At 41.6% G+C, this 20,313-nt stretch overlaps 1 protein-coding gene across 8 annotated transcripts in view; it reads right to left on the reverse strand.

The window, feature by feature from the left end:
- Kiaa1217 (KIAA1217 ortholog) overlaps window positions 1-20,313 on the reverse strand; it is a 294,129-nt gene that overhangs the window by 91,475 nt on the left and 182,341 nt on the right. For all 8 annotated transcript variants that reach the window (XM_028764815.1, XM_028764814.1, XM_028764810.1 and 5 more), the window contains exons 4-5: window positions 5,998-6,196; window positions 2,204-2,297 (exon numbers count right to left, since the gene is read on the reverse strand). In XM_028764815.1, coding sequence (XP_028620648.1) covers window positions 2,204-2,297; window positions 5,998-6,196 — 293 coding nt within the window. The remainder of the gene's footprint in view (window positions 1-2,203; window positions 2,298-5,997; window positions 6,197-20,313) is intronic.

A 20,313-nucleotide genomic window follows, 5' to 3' on the forward strand; every position in this document is an offset into this window, starting at 1 on the left:
ACACACACACACACACACACACACACACACACACACACACACACACATGGTATCTGAAGTAGGCTGTGAACAATCCAGAAAGGAATCAGTTAATGCTTTACCCAGAAGCAGAAGCTGAAGGGCTTTGGTGGAGTCCAGAGCAAAGCTTCTGCATCTTAATAGAGTCCATGCATATGGTTAATATTTGATGTTCCTGGTCCCTACCTCTGGTCCTGTGTAGGCACAGCATCTGCTTCAGAGTTAAAACAGGTGTCCTCCTAAGCCATACACAGGGCTCCCGGAAACAATGATGGGGTGCCTGTCTGGAGAAGGACGCTACATAACAGAGACAACTCTAAGTATGGCAGAACTGCAGGCGGAACGAAGGCTGGTGCATTAAAACTAAAGATAGTCCAGGGGCAAAGATTATGTATATTCCCCTGAAAGAGGACAGCAGAGTTGATTAAGGGAGGGTCTCATAATGTCCACCTAAGCTCCATTAACAGCATGGCCCTGCTTCTTCATATGGCTCTGGCTTGCATTTAAAGTGTAACTGGCTATGAACAAATCTCAATATTCTTGATTTTTCTTAGGTAGCTCTGAAGCTTTTTGGTTCCACTCATACTATTTTATACACAGGGTGGGAGGCAGGAGTGGCTGAGCACATAAGAGGCCTTTCCCTTAAAATGGTGGGCTCTAATCCCGCTGTGCCTTGGCTCTGTTCCAAATCAGAATTTCTCGGAAATTCTGTCAGAGCCCTCAGTCGAACCTCCTGACCCCCTTTCTCGGTTTTAAACTCGAATACCCCATGTGGAAGATAGAGCTCCAGGCCTCCAGAGATTCAGCATCCTAATGCCCTGCACCTGTGACATTAGCTTACAGGGGGAGGGACATTAGGCTGCTGTCCAGCCTACATGAAAGTAGGGGGGATTTTCACAGGCTGTTAGGTTTGAGTTAATTGCAGACACTAGAAGATGGGAGATTTGACAATGGAAACAGGACAGAGGGATATTTTACTTGGATAGAAGATAGAGTTGCAAATCAATATAGTTGACGACCAGAAAACAGTGTACACACCCACGCAGAGAGAGAGAGAGAGAGAGAGAGAGAGAGAGAGACTGACTTTAGAAAAAAAATTAGAATTCAGCATGACTGGTCAGTCCTTATTTACACCGATAATACTCATGTTCTCTACAGACTCTGGACATACGTGGCTGCAAACACATGCCGCTATCCTATACTAACTTTGCCATCATTCGATACAGCAGCAAGAAGAAACACATGTGCAATGTGAGGAAGCAGAGAGCAGCTCACTCACTGGAAGTCCAACAGGAAATGATGCCTAGATTTCATCGACAGTATAAAGTACTTTTTTAAAGTTGAACTCCAGCATCTTGTAGGTGTGTTTGTGTACGCTCTTGTGCAGGTACTGGGGAATGGGTGCACTTGGAAAAATTTATTTCTTTTTTATCCCCCACCTTTATTTTAGCTATACATTCATTCTCAGTGGACTGGCCCTAATTTGATCTTCAGACTCTTACATAATTTTCCTGAACACTTTTCTTCCAAAAATCCCTAAGTATTATAAATATTTGGCTAGTCTCCTGAAATCTAGAGAGTTCAGCTCCCAAATCATGTAGATATTTATATTCTGCCCTCAACATGGTTTAGGGAAGATTTGGTACCATTAAGAGCAAGCAGCCCTGAGTTAGCGAGTGAGCAGCCGGACAATGGTGTTGGCTACTCTTAGAACAAGAATGGCTTTCCCACACAACTCTTTTTTTTTTTTTCTTTTTATTTGTCCTCTTTTTACTGAGTGAAAAATTACAACCGATTCTCCAGGTAAGCTAATGCATTACAGAGCAAGGATATCAATATAGAAGGCCTTTGGGATATCTTTGATAGCTTTGGAGTGAAGATTTATCTCAACTCTGAGCTTGGGGTTGAGCCTCAAGAACAGCCAAAAGGACACTTGCTAACATTTGGGAGGCACTACTAAAATACATAAACAAAGGGATAGAAATGAAAAACAAGATCCATGCTAGCGAATGAAGGCAGAACCCACCCTGTTCTGATCCCTTTGCTCCAAATGACCAGGAAATCTGATTGTTTTGCCAACGAAGGAATAATAAGTAACCAGATGAGATGAGCAACATGAACCTGGGAACCATGGTAATCAGGTGTGAGCTGGGGATACAGTCAGAGCTAGAACAGAGGTACTCACCCTCACGTCTCCGTTCACGGCTTTTGCCATGTGGTTAAATGCATGTGAAGGATCCTTGTTGTACACTTTGAGAAGGGATCTGTCTTGGATATTCCTGGAATCAAATACACCCATCACTATGGCAGACGGAAGGAACCTGACTCTGGCCATTTCCTCTCCCTGTCCTTAAGCAATCAGGCAAAAGACACAGACAGATACTCTGCCGTAGTGTACCATGAACCAGACAAAACGTCTTTTCACCATCATATTGGCAAAGGTAAAAGCAAAAGAAGAAGAAAAACCACTCTGACTTTTCTTCCCTTCACTTGTTCCTAGGGAACATGTTATTCTTGCAGTATTAACGTTCACCCATAGATACTGGGTAACAAGAACTTGCTTCCAAGCTTCAGAGTGCAGAAAAAAAAAAACACTCTCAAAAGCAGCAGAACTCCAGTATTTACAATACCTTCAAGAGACTTGGTTAATATTTAAGTATTTAATTGTTTACTTTGTATAAATGTTCCTCCTTATCCAATGAATGTACACACGAAAATGATTTTTCTTTGCTTTCAAACATGCTCAGCAAGGGAAACAAAATGTGTACAGAATGTAGAAAAATATCAAAGAGACCAAGCCCAGTATGTTTAACAATGCATTCTTTTCCTCCCACAGTGCATTTTTAAAAATACTTGTTCCCATACACGTTGAAACACAAAAGAAATATAACATAACATATTGAGTCTTTTCTGCTTTTGATCCCAGTACTCAGAGCCAAAAAAATCAGACTACAGAAAAGGACAGGGTTCCTACATCCTGCTGAAGCCTACCTTCAAATCACACAAGAGCAGCCCATATATGAAGCCCTTCTCTCTCCTTAGGCTCTTCTGCAAGGGTCACCTGTAGCCCCTCCAGCCCATCTATCCAATGGTGGCAGGAGCTGATGGGGTGTGGGTAGGCAGACAATTTCTTTCTTATAGGTATTCTTGCACTGAGTGGGCTGAACACAATCACTAGAATCTTTGGATCACGTTTGTGTTTTAAATGAAGTGGAGGGTTGTTGGATGAGTCTTGTTTCTCTCTAAATATCTGCCAGTCATTGCTTTGAAGCACCAACTAGTCCTAGCCTGTATGATGCTTCATGTGTGGAGTAGCTCATTAGAAGTGAGCTTTGGGGAGGAGGGAGGGAGCAGGCAGCCCTTGTTACTAACAGGGGCCAGGTTAATGCTAAAGTAAGAGAGAGTCAGCAGTTAAGATGCAGTGGTTCATGAAAAGAACCTTGCCTCTGGCTAGCAGACATCACGTATAACACATGATGAACCCAAGAATCTCATTCGCCATGAGAAAGGCTTACTGCGATTGTAAATGTATTTAAACTCTATGAGCTTGGTTATGATTAACTTAGAAACATATTCATCAGAGATGACCCAATGGGAAAAAGCCAGAATGCATTTACAGTGGCATTTCCATACAGCAGCCTGACCTGAACTCTCCTCAGAACCTCGCTGAGAAAAATATTTGAAGCCAACACAATAATGAACTAGTCAAATAGTCAGTTGAATTAGTCAAATGGTCAGTAAATAGGCTCTGACTTTGAGAACACAGAAAGACATGAATGGGAATTCCGTAACTTCAGAAGATTAAAGCCATTGTCTTTAGTTAATGCCTACCTGATAGTCTTTTTTTTTAATGTATTATATAATGTTTGTGGTAAAAAAAAGTGGATATCTTATGTAATAACGCTAAAAATCAAATGGTACTATGAGGAGCACACATATGATCATATAAGGTAAGTAATAAATCCACCAAACAAAAATATTTTAGGCTCATTTTTCATACTTAAATTCAAGAAATTGAAAAGCAACTTAAGAAGAGAAAATGGCAGGCAAAGTACCAACAAGATATCATTATTGCAATAAAAAACAAATGGCACAGAAAATACACTTGAACATTATTAGTTTCTGCACACATGTGGGTGTGTTGTGTGTGCATGCATGGGATACCATGAACTTGCTCCTGGCAGGCAAATGCTCTTCTCTTGAGCTATGCCCTCAACTTATTAGTGCTTTTAAAATGTCTCTCTTTCAGCAAGCATTGCTTTGAGTTGTTTTATCAGCTGGATTTCCATCGAGGACGACCACAACTGCTTTCTATCTTGGTTCTTCCTATGTTTCCTCCTGACATTTCCAAAGAATGCAAAACCAAGCCCGAGGAGCCATGCCTCAAGTCTTGGGAAAGGCTGTAGAAAATGGTAAACCATGGCCATATGAAAGTGTTTCTATAGGCTGAAAGTCAGCTCAGCCCAGTCACTCCTAATGGCCTTCTTACAGCCTGTAATCATACGCTTTTGGTTATTTTCACCCTTAGTCCCTGTTGCTGTTTCTCAGTGCCTCTCTCCCTGTAAATGCAGAAATGCAGGACAACTGCCTTGAAGTGGTCTGTCCATATGAAAGTGCCACATGGCTTTCTATTATTACAAGTATGTGCTTCAAATATAATGCGATTACCTCCGGTTGAAGTTTATGTTTTGCCAATTAAAAAAATGGTGACAGCTCGATCAATAATTTATCTTAAAAAATAAACATGACTTTTCAGTGATCATAAATACTTAAACCTGTTTTCCAAAAGCAGGAAGTGGCACAACAGATGTAGCACCTGTAGCTTGGGGCATGTGTCAAATTCTGAAAGCCCTATATTACTCATACACCTTGGCACATGTCTCTGTCCGTCATCTGGGATCACTGTTAGATATGGATCGGCTTGCATCCATGTTCTGCAGGTAGTTTTACAAAGTGCTCCTCACTTTCCACAAAGAAGAAACAGCAGAGCCTGCCATCTCCAGGGCAGGCAGGGACCAGGAAGTCTGGGTCCTGCCCTTCATGATTTGGGCTGACTGAGCATGAAAACAGCCAGGATTGGTGTGTGTGTGTGTGTGTGTGTGTGTGTGTTTAAACTGGCTGTGTGCTCTTGAATAAGACCCTTAACTTTGATACACTTGAGTTCCTGATTCCATAAAATAAAAGGGCTAGATTAGCCATGATATAATCATTTGACTTCTAAAATATTTAGGGGCTATACCAGCAACTGCTTGTTTATATGGATTTAGATTCTGTTTCTCTGGTTGTTTGTCTGAGACAGATAAGAAGATTTCCTTGCTTCTACAGACAACGCCACTGCAGTTAATGATGAAGGCTTTGGTCCCCTTGCTGCCAGCATTCCTGTGAATCTATCCAACTGGGTTTCCTGGAGAAAGCTCATGTAGCACGTGACATCTTTCAGTAGAGGATGAATGTGTGCGGGTGCCTCTCAGCATCCTCTGTGTGTACTGAGTCTACTGTTTCATTTTAAACATGTGAAGCATAGATGAAGACCCAGAAGGATCATTACCTAAAACAGGCTCTGTCATGGGAGAAAGAGCATTTTATGGAGGAGTTTGAAAAATTCAGTTTTAAGTATGCCTTTAACTCTTGGCATGTCTTGACCACCTCTCTGGGTTTTAGTTTCCTTGCTTTTTAGATAAAATGCACTGCTGGATCATCAATATCCTTTTCAGCAATGATATAGGCAGAGCTAGTAACATACTCAAAGGTCTACCCAGAAGAAGTGTGGTCTCATCTTTGTAGTTAACTCTAGGCAACCAGAGGGTAAATTCCCATCTGTGTGCAACAGTCTGCCAAATGTAATGACTGGACTCTTGCCATTAGGAGGAGAGCACAAACTCTACACATCTAATACAGTGGTCAACAACCCTCCAAATAAAATAGCTGGAGGCAATCACACTCTAAAACAACACCCCGCCCCCAAAGGTAATTACTTACCTCACATCATTTAACTCATAATAGACATTTCTGCTCTCATCCTTGATGTAGATAGCGACACTGGGCGACTCCAACATTTTCATGGTGAGCTGCTGTGGAAAGGCACTTACAAAGAGAGCGCGGATCGTGTCTGCGCTTGTGATTTCATTCGGCATCCGCAGCTGTTTGGTTTCATCTCCATACTGGAGGTAGAGAACACCTGCATGCAAAGGAACACAATTATCAGCCATCAGAGCAAGAACCATGGGATGTGAAGCATAGGCAAAAAGCCACTTCTAGAACACGGCAGTTATAGATATTTGAAATAAACTTGAAAAGCAAATAATGAGGGATGCTTATTCTATGGAATGCACTATCTGGTTATCTTATAAGCACCCAGGTTCATTTTTTGGAATCTGGGCAGGGACTAAACAGGCCATTTTCTTGCCCTTTTGGAATCAAAAGGGCAAGAAGTTAACCTTGTTACCTATGCAAAAGACAATACACAAGGTCTTCCAAAAAGGTATACTTAGGACTCTGACCCTGCAGGGCTATTTTTCAGCATGTATTTTATCAACTGGGAACATAATCATTATGGCAATGTATAAGATTCAGTGCTCACATTAGTAGTTCACTCAGGAGCATATTAAGTGGAAATGGGAGCACAATTCTGTTATTGTTTTTTTTTTAATATAGCCATTGAATGTTTATATCATATTAAACCACCTTCAAGAGTCTAACACCTCGACATACTAAAAACAGTAGGGGACACAAATACCATCACCAAATGTCCGCTGAGTTCCAAGGGGGCATATGTCTTATTTGGCCAATGAAACATTAGCCAGTGTGCTGCAAAATGAAGACTGGACACTTGCTGACATATTGGGTTTGTTTCTTGATGAGCAAAGTCTGATGTTCCCTCACAGAACCCAAATCTGAGGACTCAACCTAAGTCCAGAAAGAGGTCTCATGTAGAAGAATGGGAGCCCTGTCTGACAGCTCCAGGAAGACATCCTTGTACAGCTATGAACACTAGATGAACATCTTGGTCATGGACTCCCCAGCCTTGTGACAGAAAGGACATGTCCCACCAAGCACTGTTGGAATTGGAGAGTTCAGAGCTAATGACGGTATTAGCAGTCTCAAGCTACCATCCTTGCCTCTGTGGTTTGAATATCAAATGTCTCCAGGCTCATGTTTGAACACTTGTTCCCTGGCCAGTGGCACTGTCTGGTTACATCAGGAGACTGTTAGGAGGTGGAGCTTTGCTGGAATGAGTACATCACTGGGGCAGGACTGGAGGCTTTAGAGCTTAGACACATTTGCTCTTCTCTGTGTTTTATATGGATGAAATGGGATCACCCAGCTTCCTACTCTTGCTATCATGTCTTCCTTCCTGTTGTTATGTTTGCTCTGACCATATTGGACTCTTATCACTCTGGAACTGTAAGACAAAATAAACCCTTTTCCCCCAGCTTTGTTGTTGGTGGCGGTTGTCAGGGTATTTTATCATAGCAACAGAAACCAAAAACCAAAACAAACCACACACTTGCCTTCATCTTCTATTTGAACATGGATAACTAAAACATTAGATCAAAGACTTTATCTGGAGTGTGTGTCTTGGTGAAAAGCTCTGGGGAGTAGACTAACACGAGGGTGAGTGTGAGGGAAGAGACTGCAAAAGAAACAGATGCCTTCCAGTTAAAAATTGCATCTCTCTGAACAAACATATCCTCTAAAAGTGCCTCTGAAATAGTAAGGACATAAGGAAAAGCACACATTGAAGAATTAAAAAGGGCAGAGTAGATAAGATACGGAGGAGAGAAAGTTAACACTGAAATCTTCAAGGGAAGAACTCATTATGGAGTGAGTTGGAGCAAAGACACCCATGGGTGCCAGGTTCCTTCCAAGGATGGACATGAAAGGATGAGGCTTCACTCAACTTCATTTCTTCCCAGTGGCAAGAGAGGTGTTTGTCTTTCCCTTCCCTCGACACACAACCAAAAACTCCTCACTCTACAAGACCGAAGAGCTTAGCTGAAGATTGGATTCTGGGCGATCAGTCTTTATGGATAATGCTAAGCCCATGCCACTCTACTGTAAGAACCAGGGCAATTTTCCTAGAAAGCTGAGTGGCCCAGAGGAAGAGACCCTCAAATTCTGTGAAGGGGCCAAGCCAGGAACTGTGTATGAACATCACCATCAGGCAGGAATGTCTGCAACTCGCTCTTTGATACTAACAGACTTCCAAACATTTCAGATGCTTCAGGAAAGCTTTTAACATGAAGAAGGGAGCATGTGAGATTTTTATCAGGCATATTTCCTCCTAGAAAAAAAAGTTGAACACAAAAGAGTAGAAAAAAATTAAAAAAAAAAAAAACTAAAGAAAAGAGAATATAAGATTGTCTTTTTCCTCCCTGCAACTAAGGTTCATGATACTGCAGACTCAAAGGGTACATGGAATGCCCAACATACTCAAGCTTGTCATTGATACAAGGCTGATGATAGACCCTGAAGGTTCCCATGGGTGGGGGAAAGTCCCAGAGGAAGAACTAAGCATAAGAAAGATGTTATATTTCTCAATGTCAACCAGGAACCAAAGGACAACAGAGCAGCACTTAAGCCAATCCAGTGGAAGGTATTTTTCGTTTAGGTTTATACCCCTCCATGGCACCAGTCAGTTTCCCTATTAGAGCCAGCTTCTTGGTGAGGGTTTCCCTGGATACCTCCCCTAGAATTGCAACACCCATTTCCCCTATTACCTTCTATCCTATCCTTGTTTTCTTTCTGTTCCTTAACATTTCTCCCCAGGAAAATTCATAACCTAATTCTCACGCTAGGCTGCCGAGTGCAGCTGCCTGCTGGGTAAGATACTCCTGTCCTCTTATAGATCCTGGCGTCCAGAGTGGATGGGAACCATGCCTGTGCAAAGAGAAGGGAGTGCTATTCTCTCACTTGGTTCTGGAAAGGTATTTACTCATGGCCTTTTAGCTAGAATAAGTTTCATGAGCACAGGGATATTCTAGAACATTTATTTTATATTTTTATGTGTACATATGTGTGTCTGGGCAGGTTTATGAGCACAACATGGATGAAGAAACCAATGGAGGTCAAGAAAAGGTGGCAGATTACCTGGAACTGGAGATGCCTGTGGCCATAAGCAGCCATATGGGAGTGGTGAGAACCAATCTTGGGGGGAAAAGCAGCAAGGTGTCTTAACCACGAAGCCCTTATGCCAGCCGAGACTAGGGAACTTTTAAAGTTTTTTTTGTCCTTGATCTTTATATTGATCAAAGTTTATATCTATCAAAGCCTATTGTATTTTTCCCCATCTTTCATGTGTGTGGTGTGTTCACGTGTATGTGTGATTTGTACATGAATGCATATGCACACAGAGGCCTAAGGCTAATGTGGGGAGTCATCCTTGATCGCTATTCACTAAGGAAGGGCCTCACCAGAACTCAGAGCATGCTGATGTGACTAGTCTTGGAAGCCAGATTGCTCTGGGGATTCCCTGTCTCTGCTTCTAGGACACTATACATTCAATAACTGAATAATCTCCAGCCTCTATTGCAGGTTCTTAATAAATATATACTGGCTGAATTAATACATATTTATTAGTCATCTAAAGGGAACTTTGGGTTAGGGACTATCTGAGCTCTAAGTTCTCCTAGATAACATACTTAGTCTCAGAGTATCTTGCTTGTAAATTAATATAAACTGTGTGTAACAGGCATGAGTAGTTCTGTTACTCCTTGCTGTCCATCCCATGTCAGATCCTCAGGGAAAGAGTTCTCCTGTGTTCCTATGAGGTCACAAATTGGTTAAAGTGCAGAGAAAATCTTTCAAGCCTATCCAATCACAGATTACAGATTTTTTTGCTTGAAATGTGAATTATGGTAACTGCCGCATGGGTTAGCTTAAACCATAAGAAAAGTCTACAGCCATTCCTGAAGGCTGGGCCTGAAGCAATCCCCAGGGGAGGTTTATGTAGAACTGCCTTGCAGCAGTTCAATATCACAGCCTTGCAACCCCAAAGGGCCTGGTTTTCATCCTCACATCTGCATTCTGTACGTGTGTGTGCTTGAAATAGAATTTAAAGACTCTGGAGTGGAAACAAATTGGTCCTAAACTCTGGTTACCTCAGATCTGGCTGGTGCAGCTGCCAGCTGGGTCCACAAGTCCAGTTATAGAACGTGACAGTCCAGAGAGCATGGGACGGATGCCTTTGCAAACAGAGGGGAGTGGTGTTTTCACACTTGATTCCAGAAAGGTATTCAGAGATTCTTAAAACTCAGAAGGAATTCTCTTAATAGATGACGGCATTTTATTGGCACAGTGATAAACTAAACCCACATGGTTTTAGCAAGTCAGTGCTGGCTGCTCCAGGTTCATGAGGATGTCTTTGGACCATAATCCCCCTTTGCATGGAGAATAGAACAACAGAAACACATTTATGGGCTATCTGCTGCATGTCAGAAACGGGGCAGGGATTCCATCCCATCAGTCAGCAGCCTTGTCAAATTGTAAGAATTCCATCCCATCAGACAGCAGCCTTGTCCAAATGTTACTGTGACTTCATTTCATGATATGGGAAAACTAACAGAAGCTCCTAAGAGCCAAGCAGCTTTCCCCAAAGTTACAGCTAATAACTCAAATGCAAATCCATATCCATTCTCCAGATCCTGCAGATCCCAGCCTTTGAGGTATACTGCCTCTGAAAGTTTGTACTCCTTCTTGTCTATCCTGTCTCTTGTCATCAAGTGACCTGAGCTGGATTTACATTTTTCTAATAATCATGTGGCTTACAGATCAAGTTGAAGCATGATGAGGGTAGTTAGGGAAGAAGATTCCATCTTTAACCCAACGGAAGAGAATTCGGGCACATGGAAGGAATTCCACATCCCAAGGGTGGGTTGAGAGGACAGTGGGAACTAGGGAACTCAGAAAGTCATAGCAGCGTTCAGAAGTGAACCTCAGAACCTGTGGAATCCTTCTTTAAGAATCTAAACAATGGAGATTGCTCCCACCTCAATGGCTTTGCAAAAGCACCATGGATTTTATCCAAGAATCTTAGTCACAATAAAACAAAGTGTACTTGGCAGGTTATTCCTGTGCCATTATAGGTATATCTTTATCTTCTAAACCTCAGTATCGTGGGACACTCAGAATGTGGGACACCTCATATACTGTAACAAAGTAGCTAAGGATATTCACAGTGTGACTTAGTGTACTTGGTTCACCCTGCTTTTCCAAGCACTGTGAGGATGCTGGACATTGTCATGCACATTCAGTCTAATGGGCCGACAACTTACAATGGACTTCTTGCCCATACTTACACACACACACACACACACACACACACACCTACTTTGAACAAGTTTATTTCCCTGTGTTAATCAGACTCGTTGCTATGGTGATAAATACCTGAGAAAAACAACTTGAGAAATTCTATTTTGGTTCACTGCTTCTTAGGTTTCAATTTATTGTAGCAAGGAAAGCATGGCAGAACCAAGAAGCTTACCCCATGGCTGTCAGGAAGCACAGAGAATGTGTGAGAGCAGGCTATCTCTTTTTTTCTTTTCTTCCAACCAGACCCCAGGCTATTGCTTTCTTCCTCTTTTTCTCCAACCAGACCCCTATGTACAGAATAGTGTTTGCCACACTCATCAATCCTCTCTGAAAATATCCTCACAGACACAATCATATACATGCTTTACTAATCTCCTGGGCACTCTTCAATCTAAGGGAACTGATAGTCAGGATGAACCATTCTAGCCACTAACCACACCACCACAGAACTTCATCAGGCTCTGAAGAATTCACAAACATGCTTATATTGTGTTTTATTGAAATCGCAGGCACGGATGGCTCTTACTTTTGCACCACAGTTGCTAGTAAACAAGCCAGTTTCTCTCACCAGACGGTAATACACAGTATAGTGTGAAGTAGCTTATGGATGCTCAAATGTATTTACTTTGTATGAATTCCCTTTTCCCTGTACAGTGGTTGTGTTCCTATGATACCTGCTTGCCTCCTGGAAGGACTACACATTAGTCCTAGAGGGTATGCTCCACAGGCAGGGGATGCAACACTTCCAATTGATTTAAGATCCCCAGGTCCTCCAAATCCACTTTAAGATTATGCAAAGCACAAATCACGCTATGCATCACCAGTGGCAAAAGGCCAATAGCTTGAGTATATATGAAGAGCTCTTGTAGTAATTTCTGAAGGGAAAATGTGTTTTCAACTCACGAAAATTATTAAAATGAAAACAGAAAGATCATTTTTAACATCTATGAAGTTGGCAAACGGATTTACAGTAAAGTCAGCAGTACAGTGAAAAATTGGAAATATCTTCTCATACTTCTGTTGGAAAGGCTCTTTGGAAATATATATTCAAAACTCCCCAAAATATGCAGTTTCAATTAAGAATTCCAACTCTGCCCATTTAGACACAGAGGGGTTCTTACCAGGGAGCTCAAGTTATCGGATCAATATGGATGAGGAGGGATACCTAACCACAGGGGATTGATTTGATGACTGAACTCAATAAATCAATCTACTCAGTGGGACACATATACTGTGTATGACAGCATATGACATTGAGCAAGAAATTATATTTTGTTAAGTGGCAGATAATAGAAAATAAAACAAAATGGAAAGGAACCAAATTTATAAAAGTTAATTACCTTGATAGGGAAGTTGTACAAACTTTTTTTTTTCTTCTGAGACAGAGTTTCTTTGTTGTTGTGGAATTTACTCTGTAGACCAGGCTGACCTCAAACTCACAGAGATCTGCCTGCCTCTGCCTCCCAAGTGCAGAGATTAAAAGTGTGCGCCATCACCACCCAGTGACAAACTTAAACTTACAAAAATTTGAGATTCCTCTTTAAGAACAAGAGCATAAAGCTAGCTCTGACAAGGGACATTCAGTCCTGGGGCCTGCACCTTGGTTTCATTAGTTTGTTGTTAAATTTGCCTATTTGATTGCCATATACCAACATACTAAGAATGCCTGAAGGGGCCACTCAAACTCCTTGATACTCTTCTGTACAACACGTATAAAACAAGGCTTGGTTTAATCATCTTTCATGACAGCTTGCTCACCTTAAAGGGAATGACCAGGAGAATAATACATTCTTAGGTAAATGGGGTCATTTCTTAAGTCAGAAGAAATGAACCAAGGTTGCCTGATCATATAAAATTTCTCCGTAGAGTTGTAAGCTACCATCAGCATGGAGGAAATACTAACATCTAATCCATGTGAGACTGAATTAGAGGCAGCACACCTGAGCATCCTTAAGAATTGCTATCATTAATCATTTACAATAAAGTACTTGAGGAGAAGCCATAGACACTGTAGAATTAGCTTTATTCACTAAACAATCCTCGATCACATGCCAGCTCTCTTGCACAATCTTTGGTATACAAAATAACATAACCCTAATCATAATCATAACAGATTTAGACAAAAAGCTAAGGGAAATACAATACACTTATAATTTAAAAAATATTTTAAGAATTAAGTTGATTTTCTTAAGCATATTCACCAAAAAAACCTTTTGAATAAGCTTTATGTTCAATGATGAAATGTTCAAAGCCCCATCTTTAAGTTCAAGTTATTTAACATGTGTGGTTTCTAGATCGGAAGAGCTAATTAGCAGAGTTAATGCAAGAAAAAGAAACAACAGGCACCGATACTGAGAGGGGTGCCAAAAATGTGTGGAACATTGGGGAGAGTCCTGAGGAAAATGAGGAAGATGGTAACTCATTCCTGAGTTCACGAGGACACAATGTGGATGCTAGAACAGTTCAAAAACATAAAGCAACCTGATGCTAGAAAACTAGAGTATACCATTAAGTAGAAGATGCCATCTATAACAACACTGGCAATTCTGAGGAACACGGATAAGCGGGAGGGCTCACTCCACCCTCTCTCAACACTACGAAAACACTGTGGTCTTTGGCACAGAACAAATAAGATTACAGAATGTAGCAGAGCCCAGGGAGAGGCAGGTTTTATGAAGGCCTGAAATACGAGAGGAGTGGTTCTAAAATTCTTGGAGGAATGTTGATTCAATAAATAGTCCCAGAAAAATTGGTTTTCCATACGGCAAAAGTAAAATATATCCCTTTCTTATGCCATAAGCAGAATAAATTCCTGTTATTCTTGAGATCTACATATGAGGAAAAACTATCAAAAATTTAAAGGCCAGTAACACAGGATGGTGCATTCTAGTATACTGACATAAGGGGCTTTTAAAAAGAAAAATAAAATACAGAGGAAGATATTGTTTTATTATCCTATATTAAAGCAAGTATTTGATGCTATAGATGAGACTGTAAGCAAAGACAACCAACCACACCCTATAAGAGGATATTCATAAATCAACAAGAAAATAGCAAAATAGAAAATGAGTAGTTTTAGATTCCAAATGACAATGACCACACAAGTCAATGAAGAAGAAACTCCCCAGGCCAATAAATGCTAGAATGGTCTCTATAATTGAATATGTAATTTGAAATGAAAACACTTACATTACTATTCTGTCTCCATCAGACAGGGAAAGCCAGAAAATCAAATGACTTCAAGTCATGGTAAGGGTAGGAGAAAATGCTCACTGAATGAGGAAATCCAGCCACTCCTTCAGAGAGGGTTAAGATGTCCTTTACTTGGCTTTGTCTCTGCTGTCCATCACAGACAAAACCTCACGAACGGGCTCTGGCCTAGGAAAGCCACTATAGCTCCATTTGCATGTGTTTATTCTTGGTGGGATATTCACATAATGGAATATGAAACAGCTGCTTATAATGAAGGAGAATCATGTCTCTCCCCAGAGGTATATCTCAACAACATAAAGTTGGGTAGCCATGAGACCAGGGGAGGATGCATGCAGTTCCACTTAGTAGAATGTTACATTGAACACCCAGGTTTTTATATTCTTGCTTGTTAGCAGACACAAACATAGCAGACACACTGAAAACAGCATGGCAACTCCAGCCTCTAGTGACTGCTTAGCTCTGGGAAATGAAAGGATGTGTGGTTATATACCATGCTACCTCTTTAAAAATGTTTGTTAACTAAGTGGCCTCAATTACAGAAACAACTATTTCTTCATAAAACTTGATATAACCTCATATAGCACTTGTTAGGTGCTGGGCATTGATCTAAACCCTCCCCAAATATTAACTCATTTCATCGTTACAGTGTTCTCATTTCATAGAGAAGTTCTTGAGTGACTTAATTAATGACCGTATCTGTCATGCTGTGCCATCTCTCCAAAGATTAAACAGATCTGTTTTGTTTTGGCAGTGTCTACTATATTGCTGTCTGCTGTAGTTTTCCAATCTAAGACCCTAAGAGGAGCCTCTTAAAGAGAAGATCAAGATGGGACTCGAGAGATAGCTCAACAGAACCGTTATAAGAACCAGCTGCTCTTGCAGAGGAACCAGGTTTGATTCCAAGCACCCACATGGCAGCTCATAACCATCAGTAACTCTAGTTCCAGGGGATCTAACATCCTCTTCTGACCTTCAGAACCCCAGGCAAGCTCAGGGTACAACATATATACAGGCAAAACACTCATCTGCACACAATAATTTATAAAAAAAAATTAAAATCCCATCTGGGCATGATGGCACATGCCTTTAATTCTAGCAGCCAGACTCCACAGGCAGGTGGATTTCTGTTAAATCAGGCACAAGCTGGTCTATACAGTGAGTTACAGGCCAGACAGCAGGACTACATAGCAAGGCCCTATTTTAAAACAAATCAAAACAAAACAGAAAATGATAATAATAGCAACAATAACAATGAGAGATTATGAAGATACTGTTGATAATAATGATGACAGTGCTGTTTTAAAAGCACTTCTCCCTAGTTCATGAAAATATGACCAAGAAACTAAGTCCTGGGTGCAACTAGGGAATCTGGAAGTTTTCTTTGGCTGCTAATAAAACAGCAGGAACTGAAATTCCATAAGGGCAAACAAAGAGTAAAGGTCACAAAAGAATTAGAATCTTTTTAAAAAGGGGAAAAAAAAAGATCTAAGAAAAGCTGAGTAGAAGGAAACAAAAGAAGAAAGAAAGGAGAGAGGGAGGGAGGGAGGGAGGGAGGGAGGGAGGGAGGGAGGGAGGGAGAGAGGAAACTGACCTCTCTTGGATATATTGAGTGTAGCTTAGCCTGGGCTGTAGCTTGGTGCAGAACACTGGCTTAGCAAGTCCAGGGCCTGTGCTCCAAGCCCAGCAACAACAAATAAACAAATAAATAATAGGAAATAGCAACAACAACAATAACAACAACAAACATATTAGGCAGTTCTGATGCATGCTTTCTTCATATCAGACTCTGGCTATAATTTTTAACAAAGGATATATAAGCTTCCTTAGGAGAAGTGTGTGTCCTGTACTCTCTTCACTCTCACTGACCAGCAAATGTAGGCACTTCTAGCACTGCTACGGTCTGATAGGAGATGGTCCTTGGCCCTGCCCCAGGCTCATGTATTGAACACTGGTCCCTAGCTGGTGGTACTACTTGGGAAAATCAGACCTCAGAGGGCATGGCTTGGAACAGGCTGTGTCTGTTCCACCTGAAGCTTCATTGCTTTCTGTTTTGTTTTATGGTTGTCATAAGGTGAGAACATTTTCCACAATCATGGCTTTTCCCTGAAGCGATGAGGTCACAAAACTATGAGCTAAAGAAATCCAACCTCCCATAAGCCCTTTCCATTAGACATTTGGTCATAATGGTGAGAAAAATAATTAATACAAGCAAAATTATGGCCACTAGTAAGAAATAGAAACTATCTAAAATCTCCTTTGTAAAACAAAAAGATTTTACACAGTGAAAGCAAGTATTTTTGCTGTGTAAAATAGTCATTGTACATGGATGAGAATATACTTAGAAAAGTTTCTACTATGCAATGCTAGTTGTTTTTATATTACTATATGAAGATTTAAGAAAAACTGCCAATAGATAGTGTCACAAATCGAGTTACCTAGAATTCTTTCAGTTTCTACTGTTGGGAAAAGTATTCTTCCTGGAAGTGTATAGCTTGCTAGTTCCTCAAGTTGAAGTAGAGGTGTGCATGTATCAACCCACGAACAAAAGTTGGGCTCACCGACAACATCCAGAGAAAGCTTTAGGGGTTAAGAGGGCTCTATACATCACAAATCAAACTAATGGCATAAGAAATGAAGCCCTCTTGGACAATGAACACTACCAGTGGACTTCAGTTATCAGATTAGCACTTTAGGAGTCCATGCCTACATTCCCAAGCTCATTGAATTTTTATGACTTAGTTTTAATTTTGACAATAGTAACCCAAGTGTATGATGCATTGTAATTATAGTTAGCTACTGTCATTTTTTATTTATATTTGTTTTTATTCTTGTGAATGTGTGTGCTATGGGAATTTATGTGTACCATATGCTTGCAAGGACCTGAAGAGGGCACCAGATCCCCAGGAAGTGGAATTTTAGGTAATTAGTTGTCATTGAACATGTGGGTGCTGGGAACTGAGCCTAGATTCTCTGCAAGAATAGAAAGTGCTCTTAAAAACTGAGCCATCTCTCCAGCCCCAATTGCTTCTTATTTTTTGAATGAAATATGTTAAAGCGTCAGGGTTCAAGTGACCCTCTTGCCTTAGACTTCTGTAGCTGCAACTACAGGTGTCACCATGCAAGTTCAAGCTTATTTTATTTTAGGATTTCCTTATCTTATTTATGATTACACTCTAGCTGTCTTCAGATACACCAGAAGATGACACTGGATCCTATTACAGATGGTTGTGAGCCATGATGTGATTATTGGGACTTGAACTCAGGACCTCTGGAAGAGCAGTCAGGACTCTTAACCGCTGAGCCATCTCTCTAGCTCTCAAGCTTATTTTAAAAAGGCACAGTATGGATGGCATGAACTCCAAACATTTTGAGCGTTGGGCCTTCTCCATCTACTCCTCTCTCACTCTGATTCCTCAGCTTGACACATGGGCCCCTTCGTCCTGGTTGTGTTTCCGCTTCCGTCTCTCAGCCCTGGTCTCCTGTCCCAGTAACTCAGTTCTCATTGTCTATGAGTCTCATCCAAAGCATGTCCTCTCTATCACTTAGGAAGAACTTGGGGGAACAGTTACAATCCGTCTTTCTGCAGCTGGCCTTTGCTACTCTTAAGCCTTAAGGTAGCACATGGTGCCATCACAGGTCCCTAAATGGCAAGTCTTCATTAGCAGGTCAACACTGGTCATACGCTGCTACTGACGTATTCAGGAACACTCTCAGTGCATCCTTGCTTTTTGGTTCTGTGGATCTATTAGATCTACTAGGTGGGCAATGAGGTTGGGAAAATGGGCACCCAGGAGGAAGTGGTTCACACTAAGCAACTGTTCCTCTCTGGGCAGCTCTTCCTCAACTTCTTTCAGGAGTTTGAAGTCCAGACTCAAAATAGTTTCCAGAGGGAGAGAAAGGCTGTAGGCTGTTTGGGGAAATCCCTATGTCTTTGGCCTCCATTTTGAAGCTCTTAAAAGGGACAAACAACAACTATAAAAACAAAACACCAACCAATAAACCAATCTGCACAGAGTGGCCACTTTGTCCATGAGCTGGGAAAAGACGTAACTCACCCAATGCCCACACTTTTAGGAAAGATCAGCTTCCTAATGCTTTGAGACTTGACACAAGAGAGGGGCAGGGTTAAATGTATCAATTCAGATGGAATTGTAAGAGTCATACTGTGTGACAGAGATGTCTGGAGGGGAGTCCATGTTCCCAAGCTGCCAACATAAGCAAAGAAACTCTTGGTACTGAGGAGTGACATGACATGGCTGTTGTTGGGAAAAATCTTTCCAACTACTGTACAAGTAGATGGGCTGAAGGCAGAACCTGACGGGGCAGGTAACATCAGCAGCATTGCGTTGGGCTAAGATGTCAGGGGTCGGTCTTCCAATCAGATGAGCTAGTACAAAATTGACAGTTTAGAAAAATCAAAAATCAAGCCTAGCTTTATGCTCATACTTGGACATTATGAAGGTAATACTTGTCAAAGCATGAGGAAGTAATATATTGTCTTATAGTTTGTTAGCCAGATTCAAACCTTTAAAACTATGTTGGCAAAAGGTATGCAAGTCCCTGAATCCTGCCTAGGGTAGACTGGTGTGTTATACACTAGGACTTGAGTGCTCATAAATTTCAGCCAGAGCTAAGAACAGTAAGGGCTTACCTTCCGGCCGACACGTAGCTGTGGATTTACACCACCAGCCAGGCATTTGTTAACTGTTTCTGATGGAGGTGGGTACCACAGCACCTTCACAACTGATCTGACTAGGTTTGGGCTATGTGCTAGAAGCAAAGGTGAAACTTGGTGAACTGCAAATGGGGCACCACTTTTTATATCTCTGACTTTTTTTACTATTTTATATCTAATTTCCTCCCTTGACTCTTCTCTGGTAATCATTCTGTCATTTGCTTACTTACTGGCTCCTCTGGGCTTTCCTTCACCTTTTCTAGGGCTATTATAAAAGTTCACAGCTGTCTGTGGGCACTCCCAGCCAGACCCAGCCAGACGCATCCAGATTCCAGCCTGAAGTGGGCAGTGAAAGGGCTCTGGCCTCCAGGGCAGTCCATTCTGTTCCTGGCTATCCACCCACTCCTCAACCCTGGGTTCTGCCTGCTGCTCTCAGCATGGCTTCTCCTGTGTCCTCAGGCCACCAGAGGGAGTGGATCTGCTGGCAGCCTCCTCTAAGCCTTCTGTCTCTGTCCCTCTCCACACCCTAGCCCAGCAGGAGAACTGGAACATCCTTTTTGTCCTGTCCAGAGGAACCAAGCAGTTTCAGGAGTCCTGCTGCTTAGCTATGGGTTTGCCAAGGCCTGGGGTGGGCACCAGAGATCCTGTTTGTGGATGTGTGAGAATGGGGTACCACAATGAAAAGGAAGAACAAGAGTTGATGTAACTGGTGTGGGCTATCCCAATAGGGAAGGGACAGGAGAGTGGAAGGTGGATCTACCTACATTTTGAAAGGCAAACCTGTGTTGCCTTGTCTTGCTTAAGAGCACAGGAGAAGGGAAGGATTTGCTGCTAGTGTGGTCCAGGTAAAGGAGGGTGAGAAAGACATTGTCTCTCCCAACTGACCAGCTTTAGCATAAGGGGACTCTAAAAAAATGTCACCCTAATGGAGCTTGTTCTTGTGACATAAACCTCCATGGTTGAGCTCAACTAATCTCACTTCCAATCTGATTTCACAAGACCCTCCTCCCCATCTTGCCACCAAAGAATTTTTATCATATATATATATATTAAAGAGGCATTTAAGAGACCCACACATGACTATTTCTCCTCCCCAT

This window comes from Grammomys surdaster, unplaced genomic scaffold, assembly GCF_004785775.1.
Source record: "Grammomys surdaster isolate TR1022 unplaced genomic scaffold, NIH_TR_1.0 146, whole genome shotgun sequence".
Taxonomy (NCBI): Eukaryota; Metazoa; Chordata; class Mammalia; order Rodentia; family Muridae; genus Grammomys; species Grammomys surdaster.